This window comes from Pleurodeles waltl, chromosome 8, assembly GCF_031143425.1.
Source record: "Pleurodeles waltl isolate 20211129_DDA chromosome 8, aPleWal1.hap1.20221129, whole genome shotgun sequence".
In the NCBI taxonomy this organism is placed as follows: domain Eukaryota; kingdom Metazoa; phylum Chordata; class Amphibia; order Caudata; family Salamandridae; genus Pleurodeles; species Pleurodeles waltl.
Window position 1 is genome coordinate 198,251,358 of NC_090447.1, and position 23,097 is coordinate 198,274,454.

General features: G+C 44.0%; 1 protein-coding gene across 1 annotated transcript in view; it reads left to right on the forward strand.

The window, feature by feature from the left end:
* Positions 1-23,097, forward strand: part of LTN1 (listerin E3 ubiquitin protein ligase 1) — a 488,777-nt gene that overhangs the window by 235,998 nt on the left and 229,682 nt on the right. The window contains exon 17 of the mRNA XM_069204077.1: positions 10,284-10,446. Within this exon, the coding sequence (XP_069060178.1) occupies positions 10,284-10,446 (163 nt within the window). The remainder of the gene's footprint in view (positions 1-10,283; positions 10,447-23,097) is intronic.

Sequence of the window (23,097 nt, forward strand, 5' to 3'; positions counted from 1 at the left end):
TGGGGCCCATTACTATTTTCTTTATTTTACAGAGTGACCTTAGCTCCCTCATCTTAAGATGGAGGTAAGGTGTGGTGTCGAGTTCCACCACATTCATCTCTGCACTAGACATTATGCTTCTAAAAGTTGGAATACTTTTTAAGAATCTAAAACTAGTTCTAGGTTCTAATTCAAACTTTTACCAAACTTTTAAACTCTAAAAGAAATGCTAACAGGGACTAACACAAGGCCCTAGCAGGACTTTAAAGAATTTAGAAAAAATAGTTCAAATTGCAAAAACAATTTCTAATGACAATTTTGGAATTTGTCGTGTGATCAGGTATTGGCTGAGTAGTCCAGCAAATGCAAAGTCTTGTACCCCACCGCTGATCCACCAATGTAGGAAGTTGGCTCTGTATGTGCTATTTCAAAGTAAGGAATAGCATGCACAGAGTCCAAGGGTTCCCCTTAGAGGTAAAATAGTGGTAAAAAGAGATAATACTAATGCTCTATTTTGTGGTAGTGTGGTCGAGCAGTAGGCTTATCCAAGGAGTAGTGTTAAGCATTTGTTGTACATACACACAGGCAATAAATGAGGTACACACACTCAGAGACAAATCCAGCCAATAGGTTTTGTTATAGAAAAATATATTTTCTTAGTTTATTTTAAGAACCACAGGTTCAAATTTTACATGTAATATCTTGTTTGAAAGGTATTGCAGGTAAGTACTCTAGGAACTTTGAATCATTACTTTAGCATGTATACTTTTCACATAAAACACAATAAGCTGTTTTAAAAGTGGAAACTTAGTGCAATTTTCACAGTTCCTGGGGGAGGTAAGTTATTGTTAGTTTTCACAGGTAAGTAAGTCACTTACAGTTCTCAGTTTTTGGTCCAAGGTAGCCCACCGTTGGGGGTTCAGAGCAACCCCAAAGTTATCGCACCAGCAGCTCAGGGCCGGTCAGGTGCAAAGGTCAAAGAGGTGCCCAAAACACATAGGCTATAATGGAGAGAAGGGGGTGCCCCGGTTCCAGTCTGCCTGCAGGTAAGTACCCGCGTCTTCGGAGGGCAGACCAGGGGGGTTTTGTAGGGCACCGGGGGGGGACACAAAGTAGCACAGAAAGTACACCCTCAGCAGCGCGGGGGCGGCCGGGTGCAGTGTGCAAACACGCGTCGGGTTTCCTTCAGGTTTCAATGGGAGACCAAGGGGTCCCTTCAGCGATGCAGGCAGGCAAGGGGGGGGTTCCTCGGGGTAGCCACCACCTGGGCAAGGGAGAGGGCCTCCTGGGGGTCACTCCTGCACAGAAGTTCCGTTTCTTTAGGGGCTGGGGGCTGCGGGTGCAGGGTCTTTTCCAGCCGTCGGGAAATGGAGTTCAGACAGTCGCGGTCAGGGGGAGCCTGGGGATTCCCTCTGCAGGCGTCGCTGTGGGGGCTCAGGGGTGACAACTTTGGTTACTCACAGTCGTAGAGTCGCCGGAGGGTCCTCCCTGAGTTGGTTGTTCTCCACCAGTCGAGTCGGGGTCGCCGGGTGCAGTGTTGCAAGTCTCACGCTTCTTGCAGGGAATTGCAGGGGTCTTTAAATCTGCTCCTTGTAACAAAGTTGCAGTTCTTTTGGAGCAGTGCCGCTGTCCTCGGGAGTTTCTTGTCTTTTTCGAAGCAGGGCAGTCCTCAGAGGATTCAGAGGTCGCTGGTCCCTTGGAAAGCGTCGCTGGAGCAGGTTCTTTGGAAGGCAGGAGACAGGCCGGTAAGTCTGGGGCCAAGGCAGTTGGTGTCTTCTGGTCTTCCTCTGCAGGGGTTTGTCAGCTCGGCAGTCCTTCTTCTTGTAGTTGCGGGAATCTAAATCTTTAGGTTCAGGGAAGCCCTTAAATACTAAATTTAAGGGCGTGTTTAGGTCTGGGGGGTTAGTAGCCAATGGCTACTAGCCCTGAGGGTGGGTACACCCTCTTTGTGCCTCCTCCCAAGGGGAGGGGGTCACATCCCTAATCCTATTGGGGGAATCCTCCATCTGCAAGATGGAGGATTTCTAAAAGTTAGTCACCTCAGCTCAGGACACCTTAGGGGCTGTCCTGACTGGCCAGTGACTCCTCCTTGTTGCTTTCTTTGTTCCCTCCAGCCTTGCCGCCAAAAGTGGGGGCCGTGGCCGGAGGGGGCGGGCAACTCCACTAAGCTGGAGTGCCCTGCTGGGCTGTGACAAAGGGGTGAGCCTTTGAGGCTCACCGCCAGGTGTTACAGCTCCTGCCTGGGGGAGGTGTTAGCATCTCCACCCAGTGCAGGCTTTGTTACTGGCCTCAGAGTGACAAAGGCACTCTCCTCATGGGGCCAGCAACATGTCTCTAGTGTGGCAGGCTGCTGGAACCAGTCAGCCTACACAGATAGTCGGTTAAGTTTCAGGGGGCACCTCTAAGGTGCCCTCTGTGGTGTATTTTACAATAAAATGTACACTGGCATGAGTGTGCATTTATTGTGCTGAGAAGTTTGATACCAAACTTCCCAGTTTTCAGTGTAGCCATTATGGTGCTGTGGAGTTCGTGTAAAACAGACTCCCAGACCATATACTCTTATGGCTACCCTGCACTTACAATGTCTAAGGTTTTGCTTAGACACTGTAGGGGCACAGTGCTCATGCACTGGTACCCTCACCTATGGTATAGTGCACCCTGCCTTAGGGCTGTAAGGCCTGCTAGAGGGGTGTCTTACCTATACTGCATAGGCAGTGAGAGGCTGGCATGGCACCCTGAGGGGAGTGCCATGTCGACTTACTCATTTTGTTCTCACTAGCACACACAAGCTGGTAAGCAGTGTGTCTGTGCTGGGTGAGGGGTCTCTAGGGTGGCATAATACATGCTGCAGCCCTTAGAGACCTTCCCTGGCATCAGGGCCCTTGGTACCAGAGGTACCAGTTACAAGGGACTTATCTGGGTGCCAGGGTGTGCCAATTGTGGAATCAAAAGTACAGGTTAGGGAAAGAACACTGGTGCTGGGGCCTGGTTAGCAGGCCTCAGCACACTTTCAATTCAAAACATAGCATCAGCAAAGGCAAAAAGTCAGGGGGTAACCATGCCAAGGAGGCATTTCCTTACAGGCACCACACAGGGAACGCATACAGGGCACATACTATGAGCACTCGGGTCCTGTCTAGCAGGATCCCAATGACACAAGGGCTAAAACAACATACATACAGTGAAAAATGGGGGTAACATGCCAGGCAATATGGTACTTTCCTACAGTAGGCCAGGCAGCTGACGCCAGAGACCCCTCCTGGTAGGTGGTCACTCCAGAAAGTGACCAAACCCTGTTTCGCTGTTATTTAGGGACTCCCTTGAGGGTGGGTCCCCAAATTTGTCACGCAAGACTCCACCAGAACCTCTCTGCAAAGACATCTTCTGCTCCTGGTCTCCAGAACTGCTGCTGGGCAGCACACGAACCAAACAAGCCTGCATCTTCCGAGACAACCTCACCTTGCAACATTGTTTCTCCGGCTCCTTCCTCTGCAGCTCCTGGACCCCGCAGCTGGACTTCATCCATCACCATTGACCCGGATCTTTAGCTACAGAAGAGTGGGCATTGGCTCCTACCCACCTAGACACTCCTTCTTGGACTGGACTCTGTCCCCTTCTTTTCAGGTCCTCTTCACCCAGAATCCGCCCTTGGGTTCCACTGGTACAGCCCTGCCTCTTTATTCTCCCACTGCAACATCCCCATGTTATCCTTTGGGAAAACCGGGTAACTTACCTCTCTGCATCCACTCACTGGGGAACTTCTAGATACTTTTTGGGGTTCCACTCTCCCCCAGCACTTGTCTAACTACTCCATGCACTCTGTCTCACCCTTATGTGTATGCCTTCCAAACAAACTGTGAAACTTAGTGTACTGCAGTAGAGCAATCTTATGTTTCGATTGAAGTGAAAGGTTCAGCCACTTGGTGAAAATATGCAAGGGTTAATACATTCCTTTGGATTATTAGGAATTTCACTGCAGGTTATAGTTGTTTTTCCCTTCTTGTCTCGAGAGCACTAGGAGTGCAACCTGACGATTGACCATTCACATATGCAGGTGATAAAACCAATATGTATGGCTTTCTTATATAGCAGACAATAATATAGGCAGACATTGAGGACTAGGGGCCAGATCTATCTAGATTTTTTCATTTTGCAAATGGCCCGATTTGCGGAATTGGGCCATTTGCAACCAGAAAAAAGCCTATTTTGCGATTCATTAACCTATTACTGAATCGCAAAATAGGCTAGCAATTGGGTATTAGGAAGGAGCTTGTTAAGGGTGTCCTTTCCTAATAGGGACTTGCACTAGTATGAATGTTTAGCGACCGAAATGGAGTCGCGAAACTCTTGCTTTTATCACCAAATTCAATTTGGTGGTAACCCATTCGCAAACAGGAAGGGGTCCCCAAGGGAAACCCTTCCCCATTGTGAATGCATGCAAAAAAAATGTTTAACTCCTTCGGTGCTGTGGACGTAATGGTGACGTCCTCGGCTACAGAGCTGCTGTGCTGAGGATGTAACCATTAGGTCCTGCACCAGGCCCACGGGAGGCGCACTAGTGCTCCCCCTGTGGGCCTCCCACCCCCATCCCCGGGCAGGGATGGCAGGGGAAGCGCTTCCCCTGCCATCCCCGACCCCCCAACCCCCTGTGCCGTCTTATGACATCAGCGCGCGTTCACGTGCCGACCTCATCAGTGGTCGCCCCATCGTGCTGGAAGCATGGCTTCCAGCGCCACGGAGGAAAAACTCATTAGCAGGGGAGGTCAGAGAGGCTTGGAAAGGAAAGGAAAGGAAAGGCTTTTTCTTTCCTTTTTATGTCTCTCTGAGTATTCCTGCAGCACGAAACCCCCTCCCCCTGCAACCTAAAGGATCATATAACAACGGCAAGCAAGAGGACATTTGATTATTTTGGGTTTTAATTTTACATTTGGGCCAAGGGAACATGACTAACTCTTAATATCGTCCCATTTGCAATGGTGAGCAGCTGCACTTTTTGGACTTTGGGGCGCTAAAAATGTACCGATCTGAAAACTAAACATCTGGGTCAGTCCAGGGTGGTGTGCTTTACATGCACCCCATCATTTTCTTACCCGCATGCCCTGTAAACCTCCAACTTTGCTTGAAATCATGCATTTTCCCTACATTTTTGTGATGAAATCTTCCGGAATCTACAAAATTCCTAGCACCCAGCATAGATGCATCTACACCATTAAAAATTCTGCACCACTTGTCAGCCTAAAAACTTTTTTTTTTCTTTCAAACTGCCCTTTTGGACCCTCTTTGGTTCCCTCTCAATTTCAACATGTTTTTGGCACTTCCCTATCACAGGCAATTGGCTCACCTACACAAGTCAGGCATCATTTTTATCAGGAGATTGAGGGGGGCGTTGGGTGGTAGGAAATTTGTGCCGGTGCAGTGTTCCCACACAGAAGTGAGAGGAAATGTGATTTATTTGCTAAATTTGAGGTTCACTGATGATTCTGGGTAAGAAAACACTGGGGGTCCACACAAGACCAAAAATGCAGGTGCCCCCCTTTCAAAAACAGATAGTTTTGTAATAGATAATTTTTATGTGTCGATGTTGTATTTTGGGTCATTTCCTGCCGCAGGCACTAGGCCTACCCAAACAAGTGAGGGGCAATTTTTCTTGGGAGACTGCTGGGTGGAAGGAAATGTGTGGCTACTCTCAGATTCCAGAACTTTCCATCACAGAAATGTAAGGATTTTTTTTTTGCCACATTTTGAGGTTTACAAAGGATTCTGGGTAACAGAACCTGGTGAGAGCGCCACAGGTTAACCCATCGTGGGTTCCCCTAGGTGTCTAGTTTAATTTTTTTTTTATAGGTTTGCCAAGTTTCCCTATGTGTCATCTGAGCTAGAGACCAAAATCCACAGCTGGGCACTTTGCTAAAAAACAGGTCAATTTTCTTTGGGCAAATGTGATGTTTCCACATTGTGTTTTGGGGCATTTCCTATCACGGGCACTAGGCCTACCCACACAAGTGAGGTACCATTTTTATCTGGAGACTTGGGGGAATGCTGGGTGGGAGGAAGTGTGTGGCTCCTCTCAGATTCCAGAACTTTGCAGCACCAAAATTTGAGGGAAAAGTAGTTTTTTAGACACATTTTGAGGTTTGCAAACGATTCTGGGTGCCAGAACCTGGTGAGAGCCTCACAAGTCACCCCATCCTGGATTCCCTAGGTGTCTAGTTTAAAAAAAATGCACAGGTATCCCTAGATGCTGGCTGATCTAGAGGCCAAAATCCACAGCTAGGCACTTTCCAAAAAACACACGTCAGATTTCAATGTAAAAATGTGGTGTGTCCATGTTGCATTTCCTGTTGAGGGCACTAGACCTAGCCACACAATAGAGGTACCATTTTTATCGGGAGACTTGGGGGAACACAGAATAGAAGAACAAGTGTTATTGCCCCTTGTCTTTCTCTACATTTCTTCCTTCCAAATGTAAGACAGTGTGTAAAAAAGAAGTCTATTTGAGAAATGCCCTGTAATTCACATGCTAGTATGGGGACCCCGGAATTCAGAGATGTGCAAATAACCACTGCTTCTCTACACCTTATCTTGTGCCCATTTTGGAAATACAAAGGGTTCCTTCATACCTATTTGTCGCACTTTATATTTCACCAAATGAATTGCTGTATACTCGGTATACAATGAAAACCCATTGCAAAATGCAGCTCATTTATTGGCTATGGGTACCTATGGTTCTTGATGAATTTACAAGCCATATATATCCCTGGCCCTAGATGAGTCCAGCAGACGTAACCGTATATTGCTTTAAAAAATCTGCCAAAGCTGGAAGAAGTTACATAAGAAAACGTGGACAGAAATTTCAGGGTTTTTTTCAACTCCGTTTCAATATTTGTTTATTTCAGCTGTTATTTTCTATAGGAAAACCTTGAAGGATCTACACAAATGACCCCTTGCTGAATTCTGAATGTTGTCTACTTTTCAGAAATGTTTAGCTGTCCGGGATTTACGATTAGTTTCACACCCTTTTCTGTCACTAACCGGAAGGAGGCTGAAAGCACAAAAGATAGTAAAAATAGGGTATGTCCCAGTAAAACACCAAAATTGTGTTGAAAAATGTGGTTTTCTGATTCAAGTCTGCCTGTTCCTGAAAGCTGGGGAGATGGAGATTTTAGCACTGCAAATCCTTTGTTGATGCTATTTTGAGAGGAAAAAAACACATGCTTTCTTCTGCAGCACTTGTTTCCCTTTTTTTTTTTTTGTTTTTTTTTTTTTACTGAAATTTTAGCTCTATTTTGGCTAATTTCTTGGTTTCCTCCAGGGGAACCCACTAACTCTGGGTACCTTTAGAATCCCTAGGATGTTGGAAAAAAAGGACGCAAATTTGGTGTGGATAGCTTATGTGGGCAAAACGTTATGAGAGCCTAAGCGCGAACTACCCCAAATAGCCAAAAAAATGCTTGGCACAGGAGGGGAAAAAGGCCTGGCAGCAAACTGGTTAAGAACAGGCAGTGGTCCCACTGACCGCTGCCACCTACTAAAAAATGAAACTGAAGTGTTTCATTTTTCTTTTTCAAACGCTTTCCGTTTTCCTTTTAGAAAAACGGGCTGCATTCCAGTGTTTTAGCGAATCCCAATGGGTCACAATTTGCACCCTCCCTAATGATTATTAATAAGGTAGGTCAATTGTGACCCTCGAAAATCACAAACAGTGTGAAACACACGGTTGAAGGTAGCTGGTTGCGATTTCGTAATTGCGAATCGCCAAAATTTACAATTATGAAATCACAAAAACAAAGCTACCTACATCTGGACCTTAGAACATATGCCAACATTACAAAGATCAGTACACAGGAAATATACAGACAGGCATATATGCTCTCCGTAGCAACACCATACCCACACATGTAATATCACTGAATTACTATTTATCCTTCTAATGCCTCTGTAGTGCATGGCCAGCTAGACGAAAATAAAGAAAATTGTAAATGCTGGAAGCATATGACTTAGCCTACCCTCTTGTGAACTGGGAAAAGTAAACTACCACAAAGAGAAAGCTCCCAGTTTAATTGCATTAAGATTAGTTGCTTGGATTGAAAGCTGCTATGTTTTGCACCACGAAATCGTTATTCTATTTTCTGTTAATCTTCCTAAGACGCAATGGTAACTCATTGCGTTAATGTGCTTGCTACTTAACTATCAATATCAGCAGTTATTAACCTTTTCACTTCTGTGGACCCCCACTAAATCATTACTGGAATCTGCTGATCCCCACTTAGTAATTATTTGAAGCCGGGCTTCCCGGCCTAAGATATATCTATGGTTTGCCCCTTGAACAAAACACAAAAATGCAAAAAACAAGAATACTCCGAATTTCGTTTAATTCACAATCAAATATAGAAAAAGTTTTCACATTTTTAATGTTGCTTCTTTATTTGTATATACGTTATTAATTTAGATTTATTAATTTTAATATTATATAATTCTGTAAAAGAGTTGCGGACCCCCTGAGTAGGCCTTGAGTACCGTCAGAGGTCCTTGGACTACAGGTTCAGAACCACTAGTCTGTATGAGTCGCACATGACTGATTGAATTCCAGCAGCCAGCACTGCAGGTTAACACATTTTTATTTCAAATTCGTTTCAATGGAACTGAAATGTGATCATTTTTATGTTCCCATGCTATTTGAGTAATGAAAAGTCTGTACGGTCTCTGAATTCCAGTCACGTCATGAAAGGATGAATCTCTCATCTCTGATTGAATTAAACTCTCTAGCTGACTGGGCCCTGCCGTTGCCTCCAGAGGAAAATGTGACGTATCACGATGGATTTCGCAACCGAATTGTTTACTGCAACTGACTTTGTCAAAGATAGATGTCATAAAGCGCATGCTAAATGAGACACAGCCTGATAGTCCATTTCCAAACGTGATAGCACAAATGATAAGCAACACGTTGCAGAGAAAACCAGGATACGTGAAGTGTGTGATTCCGATGTCATCCATGTCAAGACAACGAATATTAGATGTCTGCCGTTCTTTACAGTTACTGCCTCGTGAGCTGAAAAATTGTGCCTTCCTAGTTCAGCAAAAGCCTGCACAGCACGAAGAAATCACAACCTACTTGGCCACATGACTCAGGACAACTGAACACTTCACAGGTCATGAGTAACATTCACAGTTAAGTAATGGCTGATGAATGACTTTGACAGCTACCAATGCCTGTGGGGGCTGATCTCAAGTCCTTCTTTTTAAACATTGCAGGAACTCTTTGAAAAGATGAAAGGTGCCTCTGCCACACATATAAATAATTTTAAACTAGAAAGATTTTAAGCCTCAAATAGATTATACAAATGTTGCTCTTCTCACAGAAATTGATTGTATAACCTGAAACGTCATTGGGTATTGATACAACTGTCTTGCTTTCTTGGTGTACAACTCATTGAGTAAAAGTATGCTTTGTGTAGTCTCAAAACAGTTTGAATCACATGAACACCATCCGAGGGCTTCCATTGCTTAATAACTGACTGCTTGGATTGATTCCCTTCCGTGGACCATGTTAAACAGATAATACTTTTTGCCACACCTCAGAAACTGTCTTCTTTGTAATATTGCTGGTCACAATGTATATAAATTCCATCCATAGATCAGATGCCAGAATACATGATTGTTAATTTTCTGTGCAATTTGAAACTAAAGTCAACATTACGAATCTAGGTGTCAGCATACCGGGGGCTGCAGTCTCTGATTCTGGCTGGCATCTCACACCTACATCTAAGGTTTGCAAGTTTTGTCACCTGGAAATGGAAATAATAGGAGGACCCGGGTGCAGCAGGTCTACTTCTGCTTGTTTTATCTTCCCTTCTTGGGGGGAGAGTAACAGGCCCAAATGGGCTGCCATTTACCATGCACAAGAAGCACCTGGTAAATGGGTGTGGGGCTGTTTTAAGGGTTGTGATGTGAAGGCCTGAAGAGTGGTCAAAGTGGATGAGGGGAGTGTTCAGGGGAGCATATGCTGCCACCCATATTGTGAAGGACCAGAGTTAGTGGAGGCTAGGTGCAAAAACTTCTCAAAGAATGGCTCAAGTCTCAAGGGTCTGGTGTCCCTGGGCCCAGGATTACCAGGTCTGGTATTTACGGACCCTGTAATCTGGGGCCAGGAAACATCTGCCATCTCAGAATGTCCCAGGGCAATATCACACCTGGAAGTAATGCTCCAGGCCACTCCTAATGAGGGCCTTAATGTGTATAAGTATTTCTATGATATGTTTTCACCTTCTGTTTGTACCTGTTTTACATCTGACACTACTCTTTAGTTTCAGAATTACTGTACTCGTTGCAGTGGTGTGATGAGCTACAAACCCTTCCTCCAGTCCTAGTTGAATGTCTAGAAATGTTTGAAGCATTGAGTATCACGCGAATAAAACTGAAGGACTTTGCAGATATGTTGCCCGACATCATGGGTCTGTTGGTTGAAAGGTGAGTAGGACATATTGACATGCTTTCTCTCTTACCATGTTTACAAAAAAAAAAAGAAGTGTGTCACCCATCAGTTTTTGTGACAGAGATCAGACTTAAGACACTGTTCAGTGGGGCCTGTCTAGACGGTGCTCTCTTCACAAATTTGCAAACACACCTTGCTTCTCTGACGTTCATCTCTTGAACTTCTACTCTCTGAGAACAATTATAAAGCAACCCGGGTTGTTGTTTTTTATTGAGTATTTGAACCCATCAAGGACAAGTTAGAGCACCAATCTCTGCTGTCATGGAAAGAGCTGCTTTTGAACTTAGGTCGCAGTGAATAAAAATATGTTTGAAATGTAAGCAACGTAATTCACTTATTGCCATCTTATTTTTCATCGTTTGCTTATCATTACTGAGCCTTATCATAGGTGTTTGATCCATAAAAGTCAGGGGATGACGAAATCCTTGCTCATATTTATTTGACCTTAGGTTTTTTTTTATCCCGGCAGTGGTACATGAGTGTTACACTGTATGGTGATATTAATATTTTCTCCACTTCCTTTGATGTCAGTATGGCCAATGGTGCACCTTGGAAAGCTTTGCTTGTGACATCTGGTTGTAAGTAGGAGTGCATATCATAAGATAAAAAGTATGATGCCGTAAGGAAAAGGACTTCAATTTTGTGTGCTTTTTATATCCTAACACATGGTTTTAGTTATTAAATACTTACTACGGTTGATATCTGTGTTATACGTCATCAAAGAGGCTCACAGAACAGACAGACTATGCAGAGTTATACAATAAGCAGTCACGTAAGGTAATGTAATGCATTTAATCTCTTTACCACAGGCTTGCACGTCTGCCCTTCATCATCCGTGATCGTGGTGGTCTTTATCCTGCTTCCATGTGCCACATGCCATGGATTTGCCATTGTAAAGCATTTATGAATAGTTTGCAGTCCTCGACTGGTGTTCATTCTGAGTTGGTCTTTGTAGTTTATTGTCTGGCCGTTCAGGGTGGTAGTTTTGCAATTTTCTTATATGTGTACTTGATTAAGAATTTATTTTCAAGGACAGCACTGTGTCATGTCACTCACATACTTACAATTGAAATGCAGCATTCAAATACAGATGATATTTCTTCTTTCGGGTATCGCTTTTACAAAAAGCAAACTAAAATTTGTGGTTTATTCAATACAATTTTACAAATGTTTCTAAAAATATTTCTTAAAATATAAAAAATATTAGTGTTCTAAAAGTTACTTAATGATCACATGTGTTCATTAGTTCCACTGCTTCTTGAATAGTCCTGTCATCCTTTCTAAACATTTGCCTTAAAATTGTTGGCAAGTAGGCATAAGTGCGCGCCCGATAAATGGCAAGTATACCATATTGTGTATCACCGCTTCCTAAAATGTACAGATTCATTCCTCCCAGAGAGACTTTTTTCAGCAGCCTAATTTCATTAGTGGTATGATGACTAAGGGTCAGATTTAGATCTTGGCAGTTGCCCCACCAACCTGTGTTGGTGACAGATCCAAGAACACCATCAAGTAGACGGTGTTCAGTTCACTGTATTTAGATGTTACAGCTCTGCAGGCGGTGGACTGGCGGCTGTTCACTGACGGGGGAAGGGGGACCCAATGGACATCGTACAATGGCAGGGGCAATATGGTGGAACAGAAGTAAGTCACACACAAACTGTATGGTAGCCATATGTGCTCCCTGCACAACACACAACACACACTCGTATCCATTGCCATTCCACGCATCTACATGCCGCAAACAAACATTGATCGACATCCATGACACAGCATACAATCACCATTGACACCGCACCCACACGCAACACAAGCACAACAACCAACACAACTACACACTCAACTACACAAACATACTCACATACATCTGCAACTACACATGTCATGATTACAACACCACTCACCTGAATGTTGCATGCAGCATCATAACACAACATACACAACAACATCAAATTAATATGCAGGTGACACCCATTCTGAAAAAAACACAGCACCGACCCCCTCAACCAGCCAGTTGCATGGCATACACACATACACTTAATGGCTCACACACACAACTCGCAGCACAACATGACAGGTACATGGCCCCCCTGTCACTGTCTACATGTGGACACACTTGACAGATGTGAATGTACCATCTTTGTGGTGTCAGCATTAATTTGCTAATTAATACTGGCACCAAAAAGACAGTTGTGTATGTGTACGATATGTGTTGTGTATCAGTTTGTCCCCTTCTGTGTCTGACCCAATTGTGCCCCTCATATACACGTCGCAGTAACTTTAAAAAAACATACTGTGACATGTATATGTCCACATTGGTCCAGACCTCCTGTGCAGCACCCACCCAACGTACTCTGTAAATGGAGTGTCCCTACCTTCAAGTCCAGCGACTGGAGGTGTCATGCTTTCTATGTGGGTCAGTGAAAGCAGTGATGGCAGATGTTGTCCAGTCGTGTCCAGTCAAAGACGGGGGTGGAATGGGGGGGGGGAACATGAGTTTTCACTCCTTTCCTCCCCAATCTGCCATCTCAGACATCGAAGTCGGACAACCACTTTATTATTGCCGGTAAGGCACATCCAAATCTGCACAACCGGAACGGTGGCTAGGGTCCCATTGGCTGCTACATTTTCCTCTTCTGACATGGACACTGGTGGTGTTTCTTGGCAGAGACGCCGGTTTGAATGTGGGCTTTCATCTATGGGACCGCCAACATCTAAATACAGAAGGCGGACTGTCACGGCAGCGGATGGGTTTCCAGTGGAAAAGTTGATGGTGGGACTGTTACCACCAACTTCTAAATCAGGCCGTAAGTTACAGTCGCTCTGTTTTTTAACACTGCCGAATATCTGTCATAATACTATGCTATGATATATTATGGAATATTATGTTTATTTCTAAACCATACTATCACCTACATGGGTACCCTGGCTCTGTGCATGTGTGTGTGTGTTCTTAGCCCTGCCTGTGGTAGGTTGGTAAAGTCAGGTCTTCAGCTTCTTGCAGAATTCAAGATTATGTGAGGAGGCTCTGCTGTGGAGTAGAATGTCAAATATGATTTTAATAGATTTAATAGTTGACTCCTACCTCCAAGCTCTAAGTTTTCAAATGCCACAAGTACAAAAGGTATATTTTTCTTTAATTTAAACAGAACATATCTTTGAAACACGTTTAGTACATTCCATCCTCCATTGTCTTTAGGAGTGAGAGATGAATGGTATTCATTTTCTTGATGAAGGATCCCAGGGCTGTATTTTACAATGCTGTCATCTGCAGATCCAGTCTGAGCATTCCTATCAACATCCATAACTAATACCAAGGATTGGTTTTAATTATAGCCAATCTAGGCCATGCATTAAAGGTGTTGGGGATTGTAGAATCTTAGGTCATTTTCAAATATCACAGCACACTGTTGTTTGTATGTGTTTGTCCATTTCCACAGAAAGGTGCATTCATGCACCATGTGCTTTTGAAGAGCATCGTTAATATTCTGAACTGACTTAGCATCTATGTAACAGAACTGTCACTATATACTCTCATTAGTTAAATACATTTAAAAGTCATCTGATTTTGGTTCTTACTGGCAATTGTTACTTTTAATTTGGACATATTATTTTTGTTGTAATTTTCTATTGCATTCACACTCTTTTCTAGTCTTATTGGAGATGCATCCAATAGTTTTAAATGAGCTGCTAACACTCATGCTAAAAATGAGGGGGGGGATCCGGGTCGTTGGCAGTGCTTGAGATTGTTCAGACCTATGTATTGAAAAAGCAACAGTGTAATTAAGGAGCTGTGTGAATTTCATTTGAGATATTGTAGGTAGACCTCTTTCTGAACCCATCATCACTATTGTTGTTTTTCAGTATGGTGTTTTAATAAAGAGCACAATCTAAATGGAATGCCACAATTGAGTATGATTTTCCATAGGAAAGGCCAACATATATTCTGATAACTACATAGTTCGATGGCATCTGTCGCTGTAGATACACATGGTATGCATGAGCTCGCCATCTGGTGTTGGGTCGGAGTGTTACAAGTTGTTTTTCTTCGAAGAAGTGTTTTCGAGTCACGGGACCGAGTGACTCCTCCTTCTGTGCTCATTGCGCATGGGCGTCGACTCCATCTTCGATTGTTTTCTTTCCGCCATCGGGTTCGGACGTGTTCCTGACGCTCCGAGTTTCGGAACGGAAAGATAGCTGAAACCGGAGGATTTTCGAGAGATAGACACATACGACGACGCGTTGAACATCGAAGCGCCTCGGTGCCCTTCGGGGTAGATTTCGGCACCCCGTCGGGGCCTAGTCGGCCCGACCGCGTGGAGAACAACGCCGATGGAACGGACCCCGTTTCGATTCTGCCCCGAATGCCACAACAAATATCCTTATACGGACCTACACTCGGTCTGTAACCTGTGCCTGTCACCCGAGCACAGCGAAGAATCCTGTGAGGCCTGTCGGGCGTTCCGGTCCCGAAAAACTCTGCGCGACCGTCGAGCGAGAAGACTGCAGATGGCGTCCACGCCAAAGGAGCGTCGACAGTTCGAGACAGAAGAGGAACAGGAGGAATCCTTTTCCATCCAGGATTCAGACTCCGACGAGCTAGACTCTACAAAAACTGTGAGTAAGACGTCGAGATCAGAACTTAAAAAAGGAAAGAAGGCCCAGGGGACGCCACTGCCAACCGGCCATGGCTCCACCCAAATTCTCGGTGACCAACAATCGGCACCGAAAAAGGCCCATTCAGTGTCGAGATCGTCCGACTTCGGTCGAGACACCGGCACGCAGCCTCCTCGGGACCGAGAGAGTGCTAAACAGAAGCATCGACACCGAGAGTTCGGTGTCGACACGGATCGACGCCGAGACAGTGGCGCCGAAGACCATAGAGGCCAAGAATTTTCGGCACAGAAAAAGAGGAAGGTTACCTCGGAGCCGAAAAAACAATCAACAGGGTTTTCGGAGCCGAAAAAAGCGACATCAGACCCTGTTTCAGGCTCCTATACTGAAGAGCATTCTATGTCTTCACAAATGAAGAAACATAGATTTGAACAAGAACTGCAATCCACTGACGTGGATCACACGCAAAAGCGTATCTTTATTCAGCAGGGGACTGGGAAGATCAGTACCCTTCCACCTGTCAAACGAAAGAGAACGCTTCAGTTTACTCCTCAGCAACAAACAGCACAAAAGGTAACACCTCCTCCCTCGCCTCCACCTGTAACTCCGGCTTCGCCAACTTACACCCCGTCACATTCGCCAGCTCACACCGCCATGAGCCACGATGACCAAGATCAGGATGCGTGGGACTTGTACGACGCACCAGTGTCTGATAACAGCCCAGACACATACCCAACTAGGCCATCACCACCGGAAGACAGCACAGCCTACTCACAAGTGGTGGCTAGAGCAGCACTATTCCATAATGTGGAACTACACTCGGAACAAGTAGAGGATGATTTTTTATTTAACACCCTCTCTTCAACCCACAGCTCCTACCAAAGCCTGCCAATGCTCCCAGGCATGCTACGCCATGCAAAGGACATTTTCAAGGAGCCAGTTAAAAGTAGGGCAGTGACGCCTAGGGTGGACAAAAAGTATAAGGCGCCTCCTACGGACCCTGTATTCATCACCTCTCAGCTGCCACCAGATTCTGTGGTGGTAGGGGCTGCCAGAAAACGGGCAAATTCACACACTTCTGGGGATGCACCTCCCCCAGATAAAGAAAGCAGGAAGTTCGATGCAGCCGGGAAGAGGGTTGCTGTCCAAGCAGCAAACCAGTGGCGCATCGCAAATTCACAAGCGCTGCTAGCGCGATACGACAGAGCCCACTGGGATGAGATGCAGCATCTCATTGAACATCTCCCAAAAGATCTGCAAAAAAGAGCAAAACAGGTTGTTGAGGAGGGTCAAAACATTTCCAACAATCAAATACGCTCCTCCATGGATGCAGCAGACACGGCCGCAAGGACCATTAATACGTCGGTTACCATCCGTAGGCACGCATGGCTCAGAACGTCTGGTTTCAAGCCAGAAATTCAGCAGGCAGTGCTTAACATGCCAGTAAACGAAAAACTTCTGTTCGGTCCGGAGGTCGACACAGCCATAGAAAAGCTCAAGAAGGACACTGACACTGCCAAGGCCATGGGCGCACTCTACTCCCCGCAGAGCAGAGGATCTTATAACAGCTTCCGCAAAACACCTTTTAGAGGAGGGTTTCGGGGTCAGGCCACACAAGCTAGCACCTCACAGTCCGCACCGCCCACCTACCAGGGACAGTACAGGGGAGGTTTTCGGGGCCAGTATAGAGGGGGGCAATTCCCTAGGAATAGAGGAAGATTTCAAAGCCCCAAAACCACTACCAACAAGCAGTGACTCACACGTCACTCACCCCTCCCACACAACACCAGTGGGGGGGAGGATACGTCAATATTACGAAGCATGGGACAAAATAACTACAGACACATGGGTCCTAGCAATTATCCAACATGGTTATTGCATAGAATTCATGCAATTCCCTCCAGACATACCACCAAAATCACAAAATTTATCAAAATACCATTCACAGCTTCTAGAGATAGAAGTTCAAGCACTACTGCAAAAAAATGCAATAGAATTAGTACCAAGCACACAAATAAACACAGGAGTTTATTCACTGTACTTCTTGATACCAAAAAAGGACGAAACACTGAGACCAATTCTAGACCTCAGGGTAGTAAACACATTCATCAAATCAGACCACTTTCACATGGTCACACTACAAGAAGTGTTACCATTGCTCAAAAAACACGACTACATGACAACCCTAGACCTCAAGGACGCATATTTCCATATACCAATACATCAATCACACAGGAAATATCTAAGGTTTGTATTCAAAGGAATACATTACCAATTCAAAGTATTGCCTTTTGGTTTAACAACCGCTCCAAGAGTATTCACAAAATGCCTAGCAGTAGTCGCTGCACACATCAGAAGGCAGCAAATACATGTGTTCCCGTATCTAGACGACTGGCTAATCAAAACCAGTTCGCTCACACAATGCTCAAACCACACAAATCAAGTCATACAAACCCTCTACAAACTAGGGTTCACCGTCAACTTTGCAAAATCAAACATTCTGCCAAGCAAAGTACAGCAATATCTAGGAGCCATAATAGACACGACAAAAGGAGTAGCAACGCCAACTCCACAAAGGATCCACAATTTCAACAGGGTCATTCAACACATGTCTCCAAACCAAACAATACAAGCAAGAACAATACTACAGCTCCTAGGCATGATGTCCTCATGCATAGCCATTGTCCCAAACGCAAGACTGCACATGAGGCCCTTACAACAGTGCCTAGCCTCACAGTGGTCTCAAGCACAGGGTCACCTTCTAGATCTGGTGTTGCTAGACCGCCAAACTTACCTCTCGCTTCTATGGTGGAACAGTATAAATTTAAACATAGGGCGGCCTTTCCAAGACCCAGTGCCACAGTACGTAATAACAACAGATGCTTCCATGACAGGGTGGGGAGCACATCTCAATCAACACAACATAAAAGGACAATGGAACATACATCAAACAAAACTGCATATAAATCATCTAGAATTATTAGCAGTTTTTCAAGCACTAAAAGCTTTCCAACCAATCATAACCCACAAATACATCCTTGTCAAAACAGACAACATGACAACGATGTATTATCTAAACAAACAAGGAGGAACACATTCAACGCAGTTAAGCTTGTTAGCTCAAAAAATATGGAAGTGGGCAATCCACCATCAAATTGGTCTAATAGCACAGTTTATTCCGGGGATCCAGAATCAGCTGGCAGACAATCTCTCTCGAGATCACCAGCAAGTCCACGAATGGGAAATCCACCCACAGATTCTGAACACCTACTTCACACTCTGGGGAACACCACAAATAGACTTATTTGCAACAAAAGAGAACGCAAAATGCCAAAACTTCGCGTCCAGATACCCACACAAGCAATCCCAAGGCAATGCCCTATGGATGAACTGGTCAGGAATATTTGCTTACGCTTTTCCTCCTCTCCCTCTCCTTCCTTACCTAGTAAACAAATTGAGTCAAAACAAACTCAAACTCATTTTAATAGCACCAACGTGGGCAAGACAACCCTGGTACACAACACTGCTAGATCTGTCTGTAGTACCACACATCAAACTGCCCAACAAACCAGATCTGTTAACGCAACACAACCAACAGATCAGACACCCGGACCCAGCATCGCTGAATCTAGCAATCTGGCTCCTGAAATCCTAGAATTCGGACACTTACAACTTAGCCAAGAGTGTATGGAAGTCATAAAGCAGGCCAGAAGGCCATCCACTAGACACTGCTACGCAAGTAAGTGGAAAAGATTTGTTTGGTACTGCCATCATAATCAGATACAACCACTAGACGCAACTCCAAAACATATAGTAAATTACTTGCTCCATTTACAAAAGGCAAAGCTAGCCTTCTCTTCTATTAAAATACACCTTGCAGCAATATCTGCATACCTGCAAACTACATATTCAACTTCCTTGTATAGGATACCAGTTATCAAAGCATTCATAGAAGGGCTTAAAAGAATTATACCACCAAGAACACCACCTGTTCCTTCATGGAACCTAAACGTGGTTCTAACAAGACTCATGGGCCCACCTTTCGAACCCATGCACTCTTGCGGAATACAATTCCTAACCTGGAAAGTTGCCTTTCTCATCGCCATTACATCTCTAAGAAGAGTAAGTGAAATTCAAGCGTTCACAACACAAGAGCCTTTTATACAAATACATAAAAATAAGGTCGTCCTACGACCTAATCCAAAATTTTTACCCAAAGTTATTTCACCATTCCATCTAAATCAAACGGTAGAACTACCAGTTTTTTTCCCACAGCCAGATTCTGTGGCTGAAAGAGCACTACATACATTAGATGTCAAAAGAGCATTAATGTACTACATTGACAGAACAAAAAACATCAGAAAAACTAAACAGCTATTTATTGCATTCCAAAAACCTCATGCAGGTAACCCAATATCAAAACAAGGTATAGCCAGATGGATAGTTAAATGCATCCAAATCTGCTACCTTAAAGCAAAAAGACAACTGCCCATTACTCCCAGGGCACATTCAACAAGGAAAAAAGGTGCTTCAATGGCCTTTTTAGGAAACATCCCAATGCAGGAAATATGTAAGGCAGCCACTTGGTCTACGCCTCACACATTCACCAAACACTACTGTATCGATGTGCTATCCGCACAACAAGCTACGGTAGGTCAAGCTGTATTAAGAACTCTATTTCAGACAACTTCTACTCCTACAGGCTAAACCACCGCTTATGGGGAACTAACTGCTTACTAGTCTATGCATACCATGTGTATCTACAGCGACAGATGCCATCGAACTGAAAATGTCACTTACCCAGTGTACATCTGTTCGTGGCATCAGTCGCTGAGATTCACATGGACCCACCCACCTCCCCGGAAGCCTGTAGCAGTTCAGAAGTTACCTTCAATTTTGAACATTTGTATATATATTATTTAATCCTTTAATAGGTACATACTTACATTTTTCATTGCGCGGGCACTATTACTATAGTACAACTCCTACCTCACCCTCTGCGGGGAAAACAATCGAAGATGGAGTCGACGCCCATGCGCAATGAGCACAGAAGGAGGAGTCACTCGGTCCCGTGACTCGAAAACACTTCTTCGAAGAAAAACAACTTGTAACACTCCGACCCAACACCAGATGGCGAGCTCATGCATACCATGTGAATCTCAGCGACTGATGCCACGAACAGATGTACACTGGGTAAGTGACATTTTCATTACCTGGGTACCTCTTACTTGTGCCATAGTTTTGGAGTATTAAATCGAATATCAAAATGTTGTCCATTCCACATTACGTCTTCCATAACCCTGTTTGCTCAAGTGAATCATTTTGTGTCTTCTACCCGTTTTTTGCAATTGCCACAGAAGTTCTTGACAAAAGTTGTCCTTCTGGAATGAATTATTTTCACCTTAAAATTATAACAACCAGTCTACCAAGTTTACAGCTCCCTGAAATTATTTTGCGCGTAATAAGTCTAGTGAATATTTGGTGACTTTTAATCATGTAAAAAAAAATAAGAATAATAACTGTGGTCAGTTCACATTTGGTGTTTGGAGAGAGCTGATGTTGATATCATTAGGTTTGAAAATAAGTGGAAATTGTAGACGTTGTTTGAAACTTTGAAATCAATAACCCATTGATATGGGAGCCTTTAGAAAGTGGCCTGTGTGCTTTGAAACACATGTTGGCTGGTGTTAGCTACGAGTTTGTTGAGGGAACAATTCTGACTCGAAAAGAGTTGTGAACTTTAACAGTATTGTGGGTGAAAAAACATTTTTGTAATACACAATCAATATTGTTTGTAATGTTGTGAAGCCTAGTAAATATTTGCTATTTGTCTGTTACACCAGAGTGCACTTGCTGCTGGATGTTTTTCTCCTTTTCTAACCTCAGAAGTACTTTATGTGCAGAACAGCTCACCCATTTTTATTAAAAACGCAATATGTCTTCCTTTGATGTCCTGTTGAAGTTCTGCATCCTTTTTAGGTGTGGCTGCAGACAACTTTAGCCGTTTGAATACCTTGTGATAGTTATTAGTTAATAAACTACAATATGAGAAAATATAATGAAAGTGTGGGCGTTGGGTCGGCCCCCTTCAGCCATTAGCTTCTGTGTGTTTTTTATGCGTTGCTGTTGCTTATAGGGGTGGCCATCAAGCTCATTGCATTTTCATGGGTGGTTATATTTACCCATTTGTGTTCTCAGTAGGCTTTGGCGATGGGAAGCAAGTGGTCCTAACATTGCATAGGTGAAAAGACATGTAACTTCTAATTAAGAGTCTGCGTATGTTTTTTGTTATTTTTACTTTGACATTGTGATTGCTGATTTGTGGCTTTTCTGTATAGAAAGCACCTCTTGTTTGGATGCCTTAGTCTGTCATAAAGTGACAGTGCTAGGATAACATGATTTGAAATGCACAACTTTTTAGCTCTCAAAGTAAAGATGTGTGCACATATGCATTCTAATAGATGCAAAGAAAAAAGGTCCTTTCTCAAAAATATCTTTTATATAATATTTTGTGTGTGTGTCTTTTTAAATTCACCATTTACAATTCTAACGTCATCTTTTGACTCCTTTTCATAGTTGTCTTGTTTGAGGTTACAGTTTAACTCTGCCAATGCACTTTTTTCACTTAAGGGGACCTCGTTGCAGCTTTCATTTCGTTGTTGTCTAAGATGTTACTTCATTATAGGTTTTTGTAAGGAAATGCCTCCTTGGCATGGTTACCCCCTGACTTTTTGCCTTTGCTGATGCTATGTTTTGATTTGAAAGTGTGCTGAGGCCTGCTAACCAGGCCCCAGCACCAGTGTTCTTTCCCTAACCTGTACGTTTGTTTTCACAATTGGCACACCCTGGCATCCAGGTAAGTCCCTTGTAACTGGTACCCCTGGTACCAAGGGCCCTGATGCCAGGGGAGGTCTCTAAGGGCTGCAGCATGTCTTATGCCACCTTGGGGACCCCTCACTCAGCACAGACACACTGCTTGCCAGCTTGTGTGTGCTGGTGAGGACAAAACGAGTAAGTCAACATGGCACTCCCCTCAGGGTGCCATGCCAACCTCACACTGCCTATGCAGTATAGATAAGTCACCCCTCTAGCAGGCCTTACAGCCCTAAGGCAGGGTGCACTCTGCCATAGGTGAGGGCACCAGTGCATGAGCAATGTGCCCCTACAGTGTCTAAGCAAAACCTTAGACATTGTAAGTGCCGGGTAGCCATAAGAGTATATGGTCTGGGAGTCTGTTAAACACGAACTCCACAGCACCATAATGGCTACTCTGAAAACTGGGAAGTTTGGTATCAAACTTCTCAGCACAATAAATGCACACTGATGCCAGTGTACATTTTATTGTAAAATACACCCCAGAGGGCACCTTAGAGGTGACCCCTGAAACCTTAACCAACTACCCGTGTAGGCTGACTGGTTTTAGCAGCCTGCCACACTCAAGACATGTTGCTGGCCACATGGGGAGAGTGCCTTTGTCACTCTGTGGCTAGTAACAAAGCCTGCACTGGGTGGAGATGCTTATTGTAGGAAGTTGGCTCTGTATGTGCTATTTCAAAGTAAGGAATAGCATGCACAGAGTCCAAGGGTTCCCCTTAGAGGTAAAATAGTGGTAAAAATAGATAATACTAATGCTCTATTTTGTGGTAGTGTGGTCGAGCAGTAGGCTTATCCAAGGAGTAGTGTTAAGCATTTGTTGTACATACACATAGACAATAAATGAGGTACACACACTCAGAGACAAATCCAGCCAATAGGTTTTTGTATAGAAAAATATCTTTTCTTAGTTTATTTTAAGAACCACAGGTTCAAATTCTACATGTAATATCCCATTCGAAAGGTATTGCAGGTAAGTACTTTAGGAACTTTAAATCATCAAAATTGCATGTATACTTTTCAAGTTATTCACAAATAGCTGTTTTAAAAGTGGACACTTAGTGCAATTTTCACAGTTCCTAGGGGAGGTAAGTATTTGTTAGGTTAACCAGGTAAGTAAGACACTTACAGGGCTTAGT